This window comes from Melospiza georgiana, chromosome 2 (assembly GCF_028018845.1).
Source record: "Melospiza georgiana isolate bMelGeo1 chromosome 2, bMelGeo1.pri, whole genome shotgun sequence".
Lineage (NCBI taxonomy): Eukaryota > Metazoa > Chordata > Aves > Passeriformes > Passerellidae > Melospiza > Melospiza georgiana.
The window spans coordinates 107,032,027-107,051,778 of NC_080431.1; the positions used below are offsets into that span (position 1 = coordinate 107,032,027).

The 19,752-nt window shown below is 38.7% G+C and overlaps 1 protein-coding gene and 1 non-coding gene across 2 annotated transcripts in view; both read left to right on the forward strand.

Moving 5' to 3' along the window:
• The window catches only part of POLA1 (DNA polymerase alpha 1, catalytic subunit), a 186,787-nt gene that overhangs the window by 13,184 nt on the left and 153,851 nt on the right, over nucleotides 1-19,752 (forward strand). The window contains 14 exon segments of the mRNA XM_058018570.1: nucleotides 6,146-6,220; nucleotides 6,568-6,706; nucleotides 7,752-7,909; nucleotides 9,171-9,255; nucleotides 10,057-10,118; nucleotides 10,871-10,960; nucleotides 12,503-12,619; nucleotides 13,479-13,654; nucleotides 14,050-14,179; nucleotides 14,437-14,556; nucleotides 15,646-15,742; nucleotides 16,247-16,371; nucleotides 18,150-18,299; nucleotides 18,527-18,649. Of these exon segments, the coding sequence (XP_057874553.1) occupies nucleotides 6,146-6,220; nucleotides 6,568-6,706; nucleotides 7,752-7,909; nucleotides 9,171-9,255; nucleotides 10,057-10,118; nucleotides 10,871-10,960; nucleotides 12,503-12,619; nucleotides 13,479-13,654; nucleotides 14,050-14,179; nucleotides 14,437-14,556; nucleotides 15,646-15,742; nucleotides 16,247-16,371; nucleotides 18,150-18,299; nucleotides 18,527-18,649 (1,647 nt within the window).
• LOC131080774 (small Cajal body-specific RNA 24) lies at nucleotides 15,953-16,083 on the forward strand. Its single transcript, XR_009114207.1, has one exon. It is a non-coding gene; the product is annotated as a small Cajal body-specific RNA 24 (non-coding RNA).

Below are 19,752 nucleotides of genomic sequence, written 5' to 3' on the forward strand. Positions count from 1 at the left end.
TTGCCCATTAATATAATACTTGTCAGGAGTCTGCAGGAAAAGAGCTGATACTGCTGAGAATGTTGCAGATTTGGATTGAATTAGTTTGCTAGTGTCAGAGCTTTATTGTCCACTTACATAGAGCATTTGTCTTTTACAGGGGAGGGCAGAGGTGGGAAGCTTGGGTGGAGAAATGTGGCAAACATTCAGCTTAGGGGAAAAATCTGTTCTGACTGAAGTATTCAGAAAAGTTTATATTTCTTGAAGTAATATGTCATTAGTCTGGCAAAGCTGATTTTCATTAGATATAACTTTACCCATCCTGGCAATCTTGTGATTTTACAGGATTCATTCCTGAATAGTTAATCAGCAAGTGAGATGACAAGTAAAAATGCAGGAAGAATGGAATTTAACAATATGTAAATGAGGGAAAATAAAAACAGTTTGTGTGGTAATTCAGGTTGGAAAGGTTCTCAGGAGGTCATCTCATCCCAAGCTAACTAGACTCATTCTGAAAGTTTCAGTTGTTAAAGTGAAAACGTGAGCAAGGTTTCTCAAATACTGAAATCATGCAAGACAGGACATCTTTACAGCAACTTGTAGCTTAGTGTGTTATTTACTGAGTTCAGGGAAAATGGATGTGACATCAGTGCTTTGTGAAGCCTTTTTTTTTTTCTCTAGCATATTTTTTCTCTCAAAACTGATGTAAATGTAGATTTTTCAGTTTTCTGTTTTTATCTTGTATACTTGATTATAACATAACTACATGTGGAATCAGGAGTAAATTTATTCTGAAAGGAGTAAATTTAACAATAGATAAAAAAACAAGTTGCTGATAGCTCACTGTTCAAAAATCCTTTCAGGAATGAGGGAGAGGGCTCAAAGAAAATTTTTCATTAAAAGAAAGGAGTGCACTTGTATTCTAGAAAGGAAAGAGGGAGAAAGATCTCAAAAGATGAAGTTATTCTTACAGAATTTTGGGAAACCTTCATCTTTTCCATGGTGTGCCAAGTGAGAATAATGTGAATGAGGTAATAGAGTAATATAGTTGAACATTCAAAGATGACTCTTAAAAATCAAGGTAAAACCTGTCAAATTTTTACTGAGCTTACACAGAACTCAGGGCAAAAGACCCAACAGTTTTGGGTCTTTTGCAGCTGCAGCATATGTGGGGTCCTTGGATGGAACACAGGAGTGGGGAAGTGGGAGCACTAAGACACTGTTGAGATTTTCCCTTAAATATGGTAACACTTGATCACCATCATTAAAGGGTGAAAGGAAAGTGGAAAGATTAACTCAAGTGACTACTGGTACAAAAGATGGCAATTAGAAGGATGAGACAAAAGGACAGTTATACCAGAGATGACTGTGAAAGAGCTTTAATTTTTTTTTAGCTGGTAAAGTGAAGAATAATGATCAGACCTGTTTGCTCTCTAGAAACATTAAAAGGGGATGAACAGCCAGAGAGCTATTTAAAGGAGAGTTTTAGCAAAAGAGTGAATTTGTAATTTTTAATTCATGAATAAATTAGGCAGCATAGCTGGCGCAGGGAAGCTCTGAAATAACTTACCAGAATTGTTTCTGAAGAGTAAGATTTCAAATTATTTTGAATTCTTAAGTAAACTGGGTTTTATTAAAAGGATAAAAGCTATCCAGCTTTATTTTTCTTGTGTAATATTCTGCTAATTCTGATAGTTACTGCATTCTGGTAGGGTTTAATAAGAACTGGAGATAGTAGGAAGGTATGGCAGTAGTAATATGGGAGGTAAGAGAAAGGACAGGATAGTAGAGCAGGGCTGTTAGTGGGGTCCTAGGAGGAGTATTCAAAGATAGTATTGCAGTGACTCAGATATTCCAGATTACACAAAATTGAATAAGTGGCACCAAATCTGGCCAGGTTTATGCCTCTGCAGCAGGGAGGCTTTGTGCTTTCTGCAAGATAATTGTAGAAGTAATGGGGTTGTCCCATTACTGTGCCCTCCTTTTTTTCTCTTCTTCCCTTAGATACCTGAATTTACCTGACTATGTTTTTCATAAGGAGCCATCAACCTCCTTTTCATTGTACTCATACCACCAGAGACAAGGTGTTGCAACATAGCCCTTGCATCTGTGTGTCCATAGGGGTGTGCAGGGCTCTGAATTGAAATGGTTTGTGGCACTCACCTAAAGGAATGCCCCAAAGACGTGATCTTCACCCAGTTGTGACTCTGTGTAGTAAAGGGCTACTGTGCTTTGGAAGATCTCCCCTGCTCTGTGATGTGCAGCCAGTGGTTCAGTGCTGTGCTGTTAAGGGTTGTTGTTTTGAAAGACTTCAAACAAATGGCTGTGCTGCTCAGGTGAGACTTGTGAGCAATGCATTCAGAGTAAGGTGAAGTCTCAGTGTTTGCATAGCTCTGTGAAACTGATAACCACTCTTCTTCCATCATTAGCTGGAAATCAGGAGGGTTACTGACATCCCTGACAGAGTTCTTTTACTGACAGAGTTCTTTCATTCAGAATATCCCTCTTTGTGATGATGTGGAGACATTGAGGCAGGTTGTTCTCTTGGCCTTGCCAGCACCCAACTTTGTCCCTTTGAACACACTTAAGCTGTATAATTTCCTGCTGCACCTGCTGCTAATTGTAGCTTCAATGGGTTGCACTGCTGCCAAGTTAGCAAGTCTTCACAAATCAATTTGAAAGCAGCCTTACTCCACTTAGGAACTTAGCAGCTAATCACTGCTGCTCATTTCTGCTCTCTGAAGGGCCACTTGAAGGGCAGATTATTCTGCAGCAAGCATTCATTCACTGAGTTATGACCAGACTGGTGTAATTGAGCTGAGCTCTGTGCAATAACACAGATGAAACACTACAGCTGACTATTTTTATACTATGTTCATCCTAGTTTGCAACAAGAACTTGTTTGAAGCCTGAGAGGTTTTTATTAAAATTTCAAAAAGAGGCAGGGGAGCAGCAGTGATATGTGCTAAAAGCAGTGTATCTATTGCTTTTTTTTTTTTCTATTGCCTTCTATTATGTTACTGCTCTGATCTGCTCCTGTTAGGTGCTGCTGTGGCTCAGCAGTTCAGATCTACATTTGCACGGTTAATTTGCAATGCTGATCTGTTCATAGTGGTGCTCTTCTGTCAAGTTATGTTACACTTGTGTTTCCATGAAACTGTTGATGCCATAGTATTTTCTGGATTTGTCTGCCTCCTATTTATAGCAGAGGTCCCTCGCCTCTCCTGCCTGGGCTTTGCAGCCTTACACCTGCAGTAGCAAATGAAGTAACAAGCTTCCAACAGCACCTCTTGTAGCACCCTGAGGAACTATTGCTGATGCTGTTAATTCAAGGAAAAAAACCCCAGCCTTTCAACCCCCCAAACCAAATAACTTCAAGTTTGCCTAACTGTGTTAATTTGTTAATTTAAAAATTTAATTCCCATTTATGGTAATTTTTCTATTTCTTATTGAACTTTCTCCAGTGGCATATTATGCTGAGTCTGGTTTAGAAAGTGGTGAACACAGTGCATTGTCCAGTGAAAAATGTGATTTTTAATTTAAGGTGCCTCTAGGAATTCCTGTAGTAAAGTAATGTGCTAGCATAGTTATAATATAATAACAGTAACATGGTGCAGATGGTTTGTAAAGTACTACAGGGCAGAACACAGATATGACATGGTAGAGCATGGCATTTCAGCAGGTGCCAGAGCACTGTTGCACAGGATATTGTAATATTTTGGAAAATGAAAGTAGTTATTCTTAGAAACTGACAAGCTGTGTTATAGAAAATTGTTACTGTTCTTGAGGAAAGCAGAAGTGATACTTAACTTCAGACTTCTTTGCTGTCTTAGTTAGAGACACATAAACAAACTGGACTACTTTCTAGTGAAACCTAAGTCACTTAAATGAAAAATAAATTAGTGTCACAGAAATGATCTGCTGTGAGCATGTGATAAAAGCTGGCAGATGGTTGGGAAATCATCTCTCTTGGGTTCCTCTCTGAAGTGCTGGTACACAAAAGCTGCAGTGTAAAGGGAGGGGTTGTGTGCAGTTAGGGATAAGTCTGGCTGGGATCACAGCCATGTGGGGTAGGATGTGGTTAAGGCAGGCTGGGATAGCAAGGAGGGGGAAGCCCTTTTGTGGATCAGGGCAGTGGGAATGCATGGAGCCTGCCTGAAGGTGGGCACAGAGCTGGTGAGGATTAGAGGTTGAGCTTTTGGAAGGGACATCATGGTGGAGACAGGAAAGGCAAATCCCACCTGGAGCTGGGTCTGGTGGGAGAGACATAGACCGGTAGGAAAGGCTGCTGTAGGTACAGGCAGACTAGGAGAAAAGTGCTGCTGACAGGGACAGGACATGTGGTGACAGAGGTCGTGGAATAAGCTGTGATACTGCATGTCTTCTTCACCTTGGTCTTCACTGCTTAGTCCAACTTTTAGCAGTCTCTGATGGCCAAGAGACCAGAAGGAAAGCCTGAAGCAAAGAAGACTTGTCCTCAGAGGAGGAGGATCACTTAGGGCACATTTAAACAAATTGGACAGATAAAGGCAAGTGGGATCTGATGGGATGCACCCCTGTGTGCAGAAGGAGCTTGCCAATGTCAGAAGGTGTTTGGGAGTGTGTGGTGCAGATTCACAGAGGGAAAAAGATGCTTCACCAAGCTGGGAGCCTTCTGGGAAGACATGGACTGCTTTGGTGGACAGGAGGAGAGCAGTTACTGTTGTTTGTCTTGACTCCAGTAAGGCTGTCAATGCTGCCTGCCATGGCATCCTCACAGACAAGTGATGGGATGGGGGCCAGTGAAGTGGGCACAGGGGTGGGCTGAAAACCAGCTGCCCTACTGGGCTCAAAGCTGTGATCACTGGCACAAAATCCAGGTGGAGGCCAGTCCCTAGAGGTGCACCCCAAGGGCTGATTCTGGATCAGTCCTGCTGAGCATCCTGTTAATGATTTGGGTGGTTGCATGGAGCACACACAGAGCAAGTACAGGCAGTACAAAACCAGGAGGGGCTGATACACCAGATGGATGTGCTGTCACAGGAATTTAGACAGGCTGGATATATCTTATGACCTACAGGAATCCCATCAAATACAAAACAAAAGGAAATGGTCCTGTATGAAGACTGGATTAGCCTCAGGCACTAGTAGGTGATGGTGACTGACTGGCTGAAAGCAGCCTTGCAGGAAAGGACCTGCTCATCTTGGTACGCACGAGGTTGGACAGGAGCCAACCCTGTAGCCTTGGGGACAAGGCTGCCATGGGCATTACCAGCAGTGTCAAGAGCTGGTCCTTTCCCCTCTGCAGCCCTGGTGAGCACCTGCTGTGTTCAGCTGAGCTCCTCTGTGTGAGGAATGATGTGTGCTACTGGAACAAATCCACAATAGCACCACCAAGATAGTTACAGGGCCTGGAACATCTGTCGTGTGAGGAGAGGCTGAGAAACCTGGGACTGTTCAGCCTGCGGAAGAGGAAGTTCAGGGCAAGGGATTGGCAGTGCAGATCTTTTAATTGTTTATCGATCTTTGATGAGCATTAGTAAAGATGACTGGCATACTTCTTGCTGGTGCCCAATGGAGGACAAGATAACAGATAACATTTGAAACAGGTGAAATTTATCAGAACCTGAAACGCTGCTTTACTGTAAGGGAGATGAAACACTAGCACAGGTTGCCCTAGAGAGGCTATGGAGTCTCCATCCTTGGGAATATTCATATCTGGTTGAAAAGAGCCCTGAGCAACCCACTGTCATTGACCCAGCTCTGAGCAGGCAGCTGGACTAGACAATGCCTGGAGTTCCCTTTCCATCTCAGCCATTTTGGGATTTTGCAGTGATCTGCAGGCACCAGTTCTCATGAGTATGTCTGAAAGCTGTGAATTTAAAGAATATTTCTGAGTTTGCCTAACTGCTAGGTGTTTTTTTTTTGGTAGTGGTTAGTTTATTTGCAAGTCAATTCTGTGAAACTCTTGATGCTAAGAAAACATTTAGAGATTAAAAACAGGCACTAAAATATTCTTACTGTCTTCAGCTGGTTGTAATGAATTGCAGAATTGGTAATATATGATCAAGCCCATGATATTTGAAATGTGTGTTTTGCCTGGCCTTTTTTTCTTTAGCTTTCTTATTGGACAGAATGAATATTCAGTTGGGAGATAATGAAAATATAATACTTTTGTTTTGTATAGAAAGTGGAAAAACACTACGCTTTTGAGATTCCAGATGTACCAGCAAAATCTGAATACCTAGAAGTTAAATATTCAGTGAGTATAATTAATCTGATAAAATATCATACCTTCCTTTTTTATCTAATTAAGTTTACAATGTGAGCAGTTTCTGTATTAAAATGGTCACTGATCATTGTGGTCTTGGCTGAAGTGTCCAGTGTGGATGAAGAACTTAAACTTCAGTGTGTTTTTACATTACTGGCCTGATTTTTTAAGTGGAGCTTATAGTGTGATTTCCTCAATTTCTGTAGGGTATTATGGGTTAGGGCTTTGCTTGTGGGGGATGAGGGTGATTTCAGTACTGAAGGTGCTGTCTGAATGTGGTTTTTCAACCTTGAAGACTTCAGTGGGGTGAAATGACTCCCTGCTCTGTTACTTGTTAGGCTGAATGCCCTCGGCTTCCCCAAGACCTGAAGGGACAAACATTCTCACATGTCTTTGGAACCAACACCTCTAGCCTGGAACTTCTCTTGATGAATCAGAAGATCAAAGGACCCTGCTGGCTGGAAATAAAGAATCCACGTATGGTGGTTTGCATGTGAAATACCTGGTTACCAGGAAACACATACAGTTATAGATTGGAGGGTAATAGGGGGAATTTAAATTGTACAGATGAATTACAATTTTGCACATTAACCTTGCAACTTACTGCTTTAATTTTCATTATCTATAACCTTGCAATTTACTGCTTAATTTTCATTATCTGGTACAAATTTTAAGTTATTCTTCCTTTTTTGGAGTGACAAATATCTGTATAAAGTTGTGCACTGTTACAGATGAGAGTATAATTTTCAGTGCCTATGAGAAGGGACTGTGCAGTGCCTAGCAGCTCTGTTTGATGCCATGTATATGGAGCTAAACTTACGTGATTTGAAAATGTCTCATCTTTCTGCTCTTGATAACTTAAGATTTGGGTTTTTTCTCCAAATATGTATTTTTTAGAACAAATGGCTGCTAGATGGTTTTTTTTTCTTTGTGAATTAGATTTTTATTTATTTTTTCCTGACACTTGGAAAAGTTTGTGGTGTGGAGCTGTTAATTTCAAATCTGCCTCTTGATTGGCATGTAGCACTTAGAGGTGGTTGTGCTGCTTTATTTTGGTTTGGTAAGAACCCTTTATTCAATGTGTGCTGCATATTCCCATGATCATAGGGATGTTGATCATGCTGGACAACAGCTGCATCTGTTGCTGCTGTATCCTTGGGGCACAGGGCAGAACTGACTGTATGAATGCTGACACCAGAGGATTCTCCTCTCAGCAGCTCGCTCAGTCACTGACAGAACTGATACCAGTACAGATGACTCTGTAGAAAGCTTCCTGAAGTATTTTTTGGGTTATGCAGACCTTGATCCAAACCTTTTCTTTTTTTATTTGGTGTTGAAGAGCTCCTGCTGACAAGGAAGTCAGGTCCAGGGAGTTACCAAAAATTGGGCAGGATTAGTGTGTGTCTTGGACTGTCCCACCAGGACAAAACATTTGAAGGGTGTGCTCTGTGCAGCAATGCCATCAGAGAAGCCTTGTCTGTGGTTCCCAGAAGAATGGAGGTGGTTTGTGTTGTTTCCTCAGAGCCTTCAAATCAGCCACTCAGCTGGTGTAAAGTGGAGGCTGTGGCCATGAAGCCTGGCTTGGTGAACGTGGTTAAAGAGCTTTCTCCTCCTCCTCCCCTGGTGGTCATGTCCTTCAGCATGAAGACCATCCAGAACCCCAAGACTCACCAGAATGAGGTAAGTAATCTGCTCTCATTTTGGTTTGGTTTTGTTCTTTGGCATATACTAAGAGTCTGCTAAGGCTTGGAAGACCCTCATAAAACATGTTTTAAATATATTTACTCTTGAAAAGTTTCTCTGCTCTGGACTTTTCAAAGAAATTTTTACTGGGATTTCACTCTGGCCTAGGGGTCCTGCTTGGTGGGAATGTTTACTGTGACAGTGGACCCATGTATGTTTTCAAGCCTTCTGTTTTCTCTGTTGTGCCTCATAGTTATAAATGAGACTGCCCCAGCACAGTTGTTAATGGATTAGTATTAATTAATTAACTAAGCTAGAGCTAATCATAGGTTATAGATAAAATGACCAGGCTTTTCTGCTAATAAAACTCATTTTAAAATGAGGATTTGGTCTTGATCTTAGAGCACCTGCTATTCTGCTGTAAGGTCTTTCCTCAGAAAGGAAGAGAGATGTAGGGGCCACTCTCACTTGTAGACTGCAGACCGCAATGTGCACTAGGCAGGTTTTTTTTAACATAACTCTCATTAATGGGAGAAGAGATTTAGTATTCACAAATAGGATAGGACAGTTGTTTCTGGCAAATTGAATTGAAGACTAATATGTTGGCAAATTTTCAAGCAGAATTATTCCTCATAGTGAATTAATTTTTTTTGGTGGAAGTATGGAAAATAAGGGGTTTCTGACCAAAGTAACAGGACATACACATGGTACCAACAGGACTTAGCTTGCCAAGATGCTTTAAAGCCTTTCTGCTTTATTTTCTGTTGGGTTTTCCTGATCAGTGTCTGAGAAGCCAGGCCAAGCAGTCAGAGGCATCATTAAAGCTTCTGACTTCCAAACACTAAACCTCTTGGCTTCTTGGCAGTGTTGACTGCTTGCTTAGGGGCAGCCCTTCATGAGGCAAGGCTTCTCTACCCTGCTCACATCTGCCCTGCACTCCATGGGGAATCTTTTACATTGTGGGGTCTGGTCAGATTCAGAACAAAAACTGATAAAAGTAGAAGTTTCTCAAAGTGAATTATTTTTTCTCTCAAATTTATAATGCTTTATGAGCAAGTACTATTTTGTTTCCTTGAAATCAATTGATAACTTCTTTTCAACTACTTGAAGTTGGAATTAAAATAAGAAAGATCTGTTGGAGAAACAAGAGAAAAGAGATGAGAAACTTTAAAAAAAAAGGATGGAAGAAATTAGTATGGATAGTAGTCATGCTTATTTGTTCTTATGAAGTTGTGTGTTCTATATCTCCTTGGTATAGGTTGTGGCTCTTGCAGCTCTGGTTCATCAGAAATTTCCTTTGGATAAGGCTCCACCTCAGCCTCCTTTTCAAACACACTTCTGTGGTATGTACTTGGAACAGTTTGAATAGAAAAATTATTAATTCCGTGATTTTTCTTTTTTTTGTTCTGTTTTGGTTTTTTGGTTGTGGGCGGGGTTATATTAATTTATTTATTTAAATTTTTATTTCTTTCTGTCACTACAGCAATAATGGCCTAAAATAGACAACTGACAAAATTTCAACTCTCAAACAGGCTTCTCTCCCCATTTTTAACTTCACTGGTTACTGACTTTTTATTGAAAACTTAATTTTAAAAAATCTTAATTTGAGATTATAACCCTGCTCTATACAGATGCGTGTAATTTTTATTGGTTGTATTCCATCTTTTTCTGCCCATCAGTTTAGACCATTTATTTACTGTCACTTTAATTATTTTTCTGTTCTTCTGAATGGAATTGTTTATAAGCAAATTTTCTTAGGGTAAAAAATCTTGCAGTAGTGTCATTGCAGTAATATCAGCTAAACCTTGAGATTCAGACACTGACTGAAAGTGAAGAAGTGTTGAATGCTTGTGAGAGGAAGCTCTCTCAGGAGCTGTGCCCATAGTTTTAATGTCCAATAATAACCTCAAATATGACTTGATTCAGATTTGTTAATGCTTTAGTAATTTGGAATTTTAGTAATTACTTGGTTAATTTAATTACTAATTTAGTAATTACTTGGTTATCTTAAAGACAGTATTCACCTAAAGCTGCTGTTTGAGAATCAGAGGTCAGTTTTCTCAGCTCACTTTGTTGTGAATGGGTGCTTATGGGGAGGGAACAGTTAGGAACTTGGATGTAAATACAAATATTACTTTTTGCAGCTGTTTCCAAACCGAGTGATTGCATTTTTCCTTATGACTTCAAAGAAGCCATTAAAAAGAAGGTAATTTCATTTTGTTACCCTTCTGATTGCAGTACCTTATAGAATATGAACTTTATGGTGCTTTTGATAAGTGGTGAAGAGAAATAGTTGAAGGAATGGAATTATTATTTAGTTAGTTTTCCGCTCTGCAAACTTAAATCCAGGTATTTATTCTGTGTTCTGTGTTGTTTGTAAAAAAGTGGTGTGTGCTCTGTGTTTCAGTATTGCTGCTAATTGTGTTCTTAAAATAGAGTAGTGTTAGGCAGGAGAATTGGCAAGATTTTGCAAAAAGGCCTAAAATTGTGGTTAATTTTCATTATACCTGATGGTACTCATAGTAAACTGTGAGAATTTGTTTCTTCTTTTATTGGAGAGTAAAGATTTAAAATTTTTTTAAAAATTTAGATGTCCTTTCTGAGGGGAGGTGGGAGAACTGGCAGAAAAATAAAGTAACTTATTTTTGTTTTTCCTCTATTTCTGTGTGATCTTAAAGTCTGTGATTGAAAGATGCATATGGAACATTTTCCTGGTGTGCTTGATTCTTATGAGGCTCTTAAAATATCACACCTGCATTCAAAAGCAGAAAGGGAAAAAGCCTCTGAGAAAAGCTTTCCAATGTCTATGGGAGTGAGGAAAAAAATCCTTGAATTACAGAAGGGAAAGCAGAACTCTGTGGTGCTTTGTTATTGTCTTGTAACTGGTAGGGGAGAGGAGATGCTTCCATTTTAAACTTATTGGGTCATTGAAATCAGATGCTCTCTTGCTCCTTTTAGAATGCTAAAATAGAGATTGCTGCAACAGAGAGAACACTGCTGGGATTTTTCCTTGCGAAGATTCATAAAATTGACCCAGATGTTGTTGTGGTGAGTAGTTCTGAGACTCTGAGAGTTAAATTCAAGCACATTGTCAGTTGGTCAGCTTTGTTCTTTTTCTTTTGTCCCCTTAGAGGCTTTTTAATGCTTGTCTTAGACTGCCATATGAATTGAGTTTGCTTATGAGACAGCAGGTATATTTTGATACAAAGATGATACAGAATTTTCCCTGACAGCATTTTATACATACTATTATTTCCTATAATAGCTAAAATAGGCAGTATTTTCACAATACCTGAAACAAGTTTGAGGTTTTTTCTTTCCTCAGAAAGACAAAACACAACAAAACTCTGGTTTTGTAGAAAAATGGGAACTCTTGGTATACTTAAGATTCTGTTGCAATTCAGATGCTCATATAATTTGTGTTTATGCTGTAAACCAAAATAACCATCTATACAAATACATGAGATCTGAGAAAAATTTTGCAATAAGCATACTTATGTTTTCTACTGTTTTAGGAGCTGAGAGTTTATTATAATTACTCATTTTACTTTTTTTGTTATGTTTAATTAATGTGCAGTACTAACTTTCACATAACAAAATTCTGAAGACAATTTGAAGTTGGTTTTAAATCTGAGGTTGATTACATACAACTTGTTAGATTTATGTATTTACCTAACTTCTGTAGGTAGATACAAATAATTAGGTGATGAGAATATGATGAAATGAGCAGTCAATGCCTGATGTTTTCAGCTCACTGCAGCTGGTATCCAGTGTTTGCCCTGTGACCTAAGCTTCCTGGTGCCTATGGCAGGGAATCAGAAGAAGCACTGCAGCCAGTGGCTTAAAATTGAAGATACCAAGAGCAGGGGTGTGAGAGCTCCTATCCTGAAAACAGCAGAGCTGCGTTAGTGCAGTTTAATTTGCACCTGGTTTAATTAGTACTGTTGAAATGCTGCTCCCATTTTAAGTCTTGCACTGCACAGAGGTACCTGCTGGAGTGGAGCTGCAGTTCCTGGTGTCTGGCTCATGTTCCTCAGGGCAGCATTTTGCTTTCAGCTGAGGCTACAGACCAGTGTCATCAGTGTATTTAGCACTGTTTAAAATATTGCTGGAGTGCTTTGATATGTAAATATTGCTTGCAAGGTGTTCCTATCCAGATTTAACAGCTGTTCCTGTTGTACTATGACAGGAAAAAAGCTACAGTATTTTGATGACACTATTGTGACTTTCACAGGTGGAGAAGAAAGGAATTACTCTTAGCTTAAGTTTATATGCTCTGTGAAGAATGTTGTGGAATTCTTCTGGAAAGCTTTAAATCCTAATCTCTGGTATCAAAGCATGAAGCTGTATTGTGTGTGCAATGAGCCAGTTACAGAGCTGATTTTGGTATTCTACTGAACAGCATTGTTAGTGTTAAGACTAATGAGTTCTGCTGATGAACATTCTCTTAGAAAGTGCTTTCTACAAGAGAGATAATGCCATCAATTAGTTGGAAAAAATCACAAAGGGCAAAGGAATACTGAGTGTGTGAAAGTAAGTCTTTCAATTTGCATTTGTTGTAACCTTTTTTGTTATTTTTTCTGCTTCAAGGGTCATAATATTTATGGATTTGATCTGGAAGTGCTGCTTCAAAGAATTAATTTGTGCAAAGTCCCTCACTGGTCCAAGATAGGTCGACTGAGGAGGTCTAATATGCCAAAGCTTGGGGTAATAAGATTGCTTAAGTCTTTTTAAGCCCCTTTTTGTTGCATGTGATTAAAAATGAATTAGTTTTTCTGAGGAATTGTAAATGTGACACTGATGTATTTTGTCTGTTGGTCATGCTGAATTTCGTGGGTCCCAGATCAGAAATTATGAGTGTTTATATGACTTTTATTACAGTAATAGGATAAACTGATTTTCAAGTTAGGCTAATTTAGTTTACTTATCTCAACTAGATGATAGTAATGACAGATTAATTGCAATAGTCTTTACTGTAACTGTCTTTGTCTGCTGTAACTGTAAAATGAGAAAAGGCAATTTGGATTGATGGGTGAATCATCCCATAGAGAGCTGCTAAGCTAATAATTCTGTAGCTCCTATTACATATTTATTCAGAGGACAGTGTCTGACGCTTGAAGTGCTGAACATGGCTGTGCTCTTGCTTGTTCCTGTTCTTCCTGGAGGCCAAGTTGGATATTTCTGTATGGTTCTGTGACTTTTTTATCCTGCTGTTATTACAAAAAGTGTCCTTGGAAGAAAGACAGAATCCACACCCAGGTTCTTGTTTGGGCTATTCTAATGATTGAAGGGAAGAAAAAGCACGATAGTTTAAGAGTTAAGATATAACCAGTAGTGAAAATTAAGTATCTATTTTTAATATCTACATACAGTGAAAGGTACCATGGATTCCTTTAGGGCATAATTATAAGTCCTTATATTAGTGATATTTAATAGAATATTCAAGTACTTAGTGACCATCTGGCTTGACTGAGTCTTATAAGCATGCATTGTGGGTAGATGTTTTTTGTTAGTGTTTGTATGTTTCATTTTATTTGTGTTTTCTCTCTCTGTGTAATACATGAAGGGCCGAGGAGGGTTTGCTGAAAGGAATGCTGCCTGTGGTCGCATGATTTGTGATGTGGAAATTTCTGCTAAAGAACTAATTCGCTGCAAAAGTTACCATTTGTCTGAGCTGGTCCATCAGATTTTGAAAACAGAGAAGGTAACAATTCTACCAGAGGAAATTCCAAATATGTACAGGTATGTTGCTGATTGGGAGTTTTAATCCTTCTCTGATTCCCTGACATAAAATTTTACATTTGCTTACTTGATTTATTGTGGGGATGCTGACTTAGCATACTGGGATTTGAAAAGTTAAACATTGTCTTAACATGATGAAATAATGTTTCAAGCTATTCATGGTGGCTTACACAAGTATGAGGGAAATTGATTTGTGGGAGCATTGGTGTAGGTGCACTAACAGGAGATGCAAGCCAGAGTTTTGGGCTGGTTTTTCAATTAGAAGAGATTGCTATAAAATTCATCAGTCATGTGCTACGGATACCATGTGTTGCATACAGCACATAGGTCTAAAGCCTACAGAGTACAAGGGAGATTGATTTTACTGTACAAGGCTGTGCCCCTTCTTTCCCCAGTGATTCTCCTCGCTTACTGTTCATGCTGGAAAACACCTGGACAGATGCCAAGTTCATTCTCCAGATCATGTGTGAGCTGAATGTTCTGCCACTGGCTCTTCAGATAACAAACATCTCTGGGAATGTCATGGTACATTTTTATTACTTTCCACCCCTCTCCACTGTCCCCTCCAAACAGTTCCATGTTTTCTGTGTTTGATTTGCTGGGTTTAATTTCTAAACACTAATTTAGGATACACAATGCTGTTAAATTTTTTGCTCTCATGAGGAGAGTTCAATGTTCTAATCAAGTAATAATGTAAAACTTCCTTAAAAGTGTCACATTTGAGTTTTGCTGTCAGTGTTCTCTGTGCTTTGCTCTGAGTTCTCTTCTCACCCCCTCTTTAGTCCAGGACGATGATGGGTGGACGATCTGAACGTAACGAGTTCCTGCTGCTTCACGCCTTTCACGAGAAGGATTACATTGTGCCAGACAAACAGGTTTTCAAAAAGCCTCCACTGAAGCTGGTGGGTCCAGTTTTTCTCTTCCTAAAAATTTTTATTAAAAAAAAGGAAAAAGAAAAAAATTCTTCCATCTTCTGCATGTTGCTGTTCTGTGGAAAACAAAGAACCCCAAGTATTACTCAGATATAACTTAAGGGTACAGCATATGCTTAATTAAAACATTGGTTTTGTGTGGAATCCATAATGAGAGTGGGACAGTGTAACAGCTTTTCCATTGCAGCACAGATCTATAAAAACTCAGTTCTTCTGTTAGTTTAAAATTAAAATAAGCTAAGTACTTTTCTGTGTGGGGAAACAGTAAAGAAGAAAATCTGTGTTGTTTAATATTTGCATTTAGTTATTTTGATGAACAGTATTTCAAGAAAAAATTGTTATATCTATGAAATATCCAAAGGTATTAAAAAATTCCTTTGTCCAATACCATTGTAAATAATAATTATAGAAATATCTAGATGTTTGTTAGTGAACACATTAAAATTTGACAAAGTATTTGTATTTCACTATATATTGCTTTTTAGTTTTAAATAAGTTCAACACAAACTTGAAAGCAATGATTTCTGTTGATTGTATTGTTGCACTGGAATTCAAAGTAGCACTGGAATTCTAAATGATTCAGAATAGAATTGAACAATTGGGAGAAAAATTCTTGTTATAACAAATAACAGAATATTCTTTAGGTCAGTAGTAATGTTTTTATTTGTTTTATTCAAGCCCAGCCATTCTGTTTGCAAAACCAACATTTTAATTGGGCAGTCATACCACTTCTGGGTCATGAGTTAATTTTTTTCATAGTGTGGACTTCTACAGCCAGTTGTAAAAGGCATTCTGGTGCCATGTTGAAGAATGACAATACTTTAAGGTCTTTGTAATCTCTTGTTAGCAGTTTTTTCCCTGTCAGAGTTGGTTTGAATGCTGTTTTGACATGTAGAGAGCTTTAGTAAGGATCATGATGAAAACGCCATATTTTGCATATATTTTAAAAGGAATTCTGCACTGGCTCCCAAATTTATATTTGACTTACCAAAAATAACTCCTCTAACATTACAGAAATCTTAGAGACTACATAATGACTTTTTAAAATGCCATATGTAGGTGGATGAAGATGAAGAGTTTGAAGATCAGAATAAATCAAAGATAGGAAAAAAGAAAGCAGCATATGCTGGGGGCTTAGTCTTGGAACCCAAAGTCGGTAAGATGTGGCAATTTTCTTTCTTCAATGAAGTTAGAGACAGGTAGGTTACATTAATACAGAGAGATTGCAGTGGGGACTCTGTGGATGTGGGAGTTCGGTGTTGTGGTTGTGAGGGGAATCTTGTTGCATAAACAAAATTCCCAACATTGATTGTGGAATTGCTTCTTTTGAGGGATTAGGACTGTACATTTATGTATAATTGTCTGATGGACACGTAAGTTTTCTTTCAGTTTCTCCTCTATGTGGGGAAAACTGTACAAGTGTCCTATAGTAACACAGAAGGTATCTGTTCAACTCTGGTGAGTTAATGGGGTTGGATCGTTCCACTTCTGACAGCTTCTGTAAAGGGCAGTGCTGCATCTCAGCAGCTGCTTCAAGGGGATTTAGATCATGGAAATCTGGTACAATGTATTACTATCAATTAAATATTAATTGTGGAGTTGTATGAAGTCCTCTGGGAGACTTGATTAATTATGACTTCTGTTTTAAATTCTGTTTTAGGTTTTTATGACAAGTTTATTTTGCTTCTCGACTTCAACAGCTTGTACCCATCAATTATTCAGGAGTTCAACATTTGCTTCACCACTGTGCAGAGACTGTCATCAGAAGCACAGAAAAGGGCAGAGGTTTGAGTGCTTTAACTTGTGGCTTAAATTACACTGTCTTAACTTCAGAGTGCTCTCTGTGAATCAGCTCCTTAAGAAACTGTTCTTTTTCTCTGGGTTTTTTTTCCTTTCACACATAAAAAGTGATTATTATTTAAAGATGTATATGTTAATTTGTGCGTTGGGACTTTTTACTTTTTTAATATTTTGTGTCTGTCACCTTCCTTTCTGTAATACTCTTAGAGAATCTTTATAAGTTCTCTTCCGTCTGTTCTTGGTATCCTCATGAAACAATATTTTTACTGAGGCTCTGTGACTCTTTTCAGCCTCACATCCACCCTAGCAATTTCTGAGCCCTTCTACTGGTTTCATCCTAGCTTGACAGAGGCTTCCTGAAGTTAAGTTGCTATTTGTATATTTATGCAGATATACCTGATGGAGGTAGGCAAAAGTCTCATGCTTTCTACAGGAAAGAATATGATTGTGAGCTCAAGCCTTATTAGACATCAGGAAAATCAAATGTGTGACTTGGGAGGGTGATGTTGTGACTGTGTGAGCTGTGGCACCAGCTTCACAAAACTCTTGGTGTTTAAGCTGTGTTAAACACAACAAAAACCTCCTGAAGGTACTGTTGGATGTGCTGTTTTATAAACAGTTGTGTTGGCTCTGGCTTACCCATGGCTGGAGATTCTCATTTCCTCAGCTGTGCTGAAACACTTGTTGGTGGAGCTGTGTTGTAAACTGGAGCATTGAGCTGGTCAGGTCTAAAGGTTAAAGCAGAGGCTTTTATTTTTAACTGGTATCAGCTCACAGGTTGGTATTAGTTAGTCCTGTAGCAACTGAAATATGAACACAGTAGCAGAAATGAGGAGACAAGTATGTGGAGTTCTGGCAGTAAGTTCCTTCAAGTTGTCTTTGGATTTTCCCTGCTTTCTGAAGTGTGCTTCAACCTGAAGCAGCTAATTTTGATTTCTCTCACTGTATGATGTTTAATCAGGCTTTGATGTAATTTCTTGTTACAGTTCTCCTCAGACTGCTTTACTAAACCAGCCAACCTCACCATGTCTGTACTGTGCTTTCTTTGCACATTTCTGTCACTTTCATTATGCTTGAAATACCTTTCCATTTTTGCTGTTTCTTCAGTCATGCTAAGAAGGTGTGTCCTTTCTGCTGTGTTGTTTTGCTGTAATCAAGAGTTGCTTGGGGTGGAGTTTTTGTTCTACTTTTGTCAGTTGTATCATTCAAAGTATCAGTTCCACAGAGCACGTGCTCCTTTTGACAGGTCTGAACACCAAAAGTACTTACATGATGATAAAAAATGGATGGATTTTTCAGCACAGAAATAATTGCTGCGTGTGTACTTTTCTTTATATTTTTTTATTTATCTATATATACCTAAGAGTGAGAATGTGTGTATGTTATTTATTTATCTGTATTTATATATATGTGTGTATATATATATATATGTATGTATATATATATATGTATGTATGTATATAAATATATAACACACACTCTGATAAAAACCAAAAACCTTCCTGCTACTGGTCCATGCCTTCTTTGTGTTTCTCCAAGAGTGAAACAGACTTAAGCCCTGTCCCCCAGCAGGGGCAAAGTAGTACTGTTAAACACTGCAAAAAACCCTCTCATGCTTGCTCTAAACTGTGCTTTGGGTGCTCTGCAGGAATTGGCTCAAGCTGTAGAGTTTTGGGGTTTTTTTCCCACCAAGCTTTTCACTTAATGCATTAAAATCTAATCTTCAAGCAGTAAAATGATAAGCAGCAGTGATCATTTCACAGGTTGAAGAAGAAGAAGAAATTCCAGAGCTTCCAGACCCGTCTCTGGAAATGGGAATTTTGCCTAAAGAAATCAGGAAACTGGTGGAGAGAAGACGCCAAGTTAAGCAGTTAATGAAACAGCCAGATTTAAATCCTGACCTCTATTTACAGGTGTGTTTTCTAGGACTCCGTTGATTTTTCCCCCTCTCCCCTTAAGTGCCCTGATCAGCCTTGTAGAATAGAGATGATTAGTAGTGAGCAGTGATTGTAATGTGCTTTATTTGTAGCCCATCACTGCTGCAGACTGTATAAAAAAGCTGTGAATGTAATTGTGAGCATTAAGTTCTGTTCCCTGATGGCTCTGGTTGGATCATTTTTCTGGTTGTGTTTCTTTTCAGTATGATATCAGACAGAAAGCTTTGAAACTCACTGCTAACAGCATGTATGGCTGCCTGGGATTTTCCTACAGCAGATTCTATGCCAAGCCTTTGGCTGCTTTGGTGACACATAAAGGGAGAGAGGTAAGTCATTAAACAGGTTGTACACACATGTAAAAAGGCTGAATTTAGGCCACCTGCTTTTTTTTCATTGAATACAAGAATGGTTTTGTTCTTGAACCTGCTTTTGATTTCAGTACTCTTAAGTTTATCTTTCTTATGAAACTGTTTGGTTTCAATGGGCCAGATTGTGGTGACAACAACAACAAAAAATCAAGGCTGCTTTCATTTTCAATTTCATGAATGAAATTCACTTAATTTTCCATGAATTTCTAGTTCTGTTTAATGGGCTAGTCTTTGATTTGGTGATATGCTTCAGCTTTGGATGAGTTTGCTTGTAGCCAGACTCTCCTGTGGTCTGGTATGACTTCCTGAAACCCTAAAGTTTGTGATAGGGAAATTAATAATGGAGCCAATGTATTATGTATCAGGGCTTATTTTTGGAGACTCTTTGTTCCTTGAAGTTTCTCATTAGCCTCATATTTTATTGTAAGAGTTGCACTTGACTTTATAGGCCAGACTACTTTTGCTGTTGGTTAGGATGGTGGCTCAATACATACCACATCAGTTTTGTCCCTGTGAGAAAAATAAGCTTTAGTGATCCAAAACATACCACTGAGATACGTTCATTGTCTTAAAACATAATGATGTTTTGGTATTAGTTTCTTATAAAAGAGAATACTAAGCAGGAGTCTGCAAAGGTGCCAGGAACAGTTGTGTCAGGATGGCTGGTCAGCCTTTTGTTGATCAGGGAGGTGGGTGAAGTCTCATCCCTGCTGACAGGCTCATCCTCTCTGTGATATGAGGGCACACCCACTTCACAGTTCCCACCTCAATTGCATTGGGGTGTTTTATTTCTGGTAACACATCTTTGTTTTTAATTATCTTCCTATCTAAACAATTCTCTAGAGAGAACTGCACATTTGTTGTCTTCCCAATTTATGTAAGCAGTTATGTTTAACCTTACACATCTGTTTAACTCAAGTAATTTCCCAGTTTGGTAGCTGCAAATGTGCCATGCAGCCATGTGAATTCAGAAGTTAGTATTTCCTTTAATAAACTATTCTGATTGTTGATGTAAGATTCAACCTCATGTTGTCTATGAGGCTGGCATGCAAAGCAGCTTT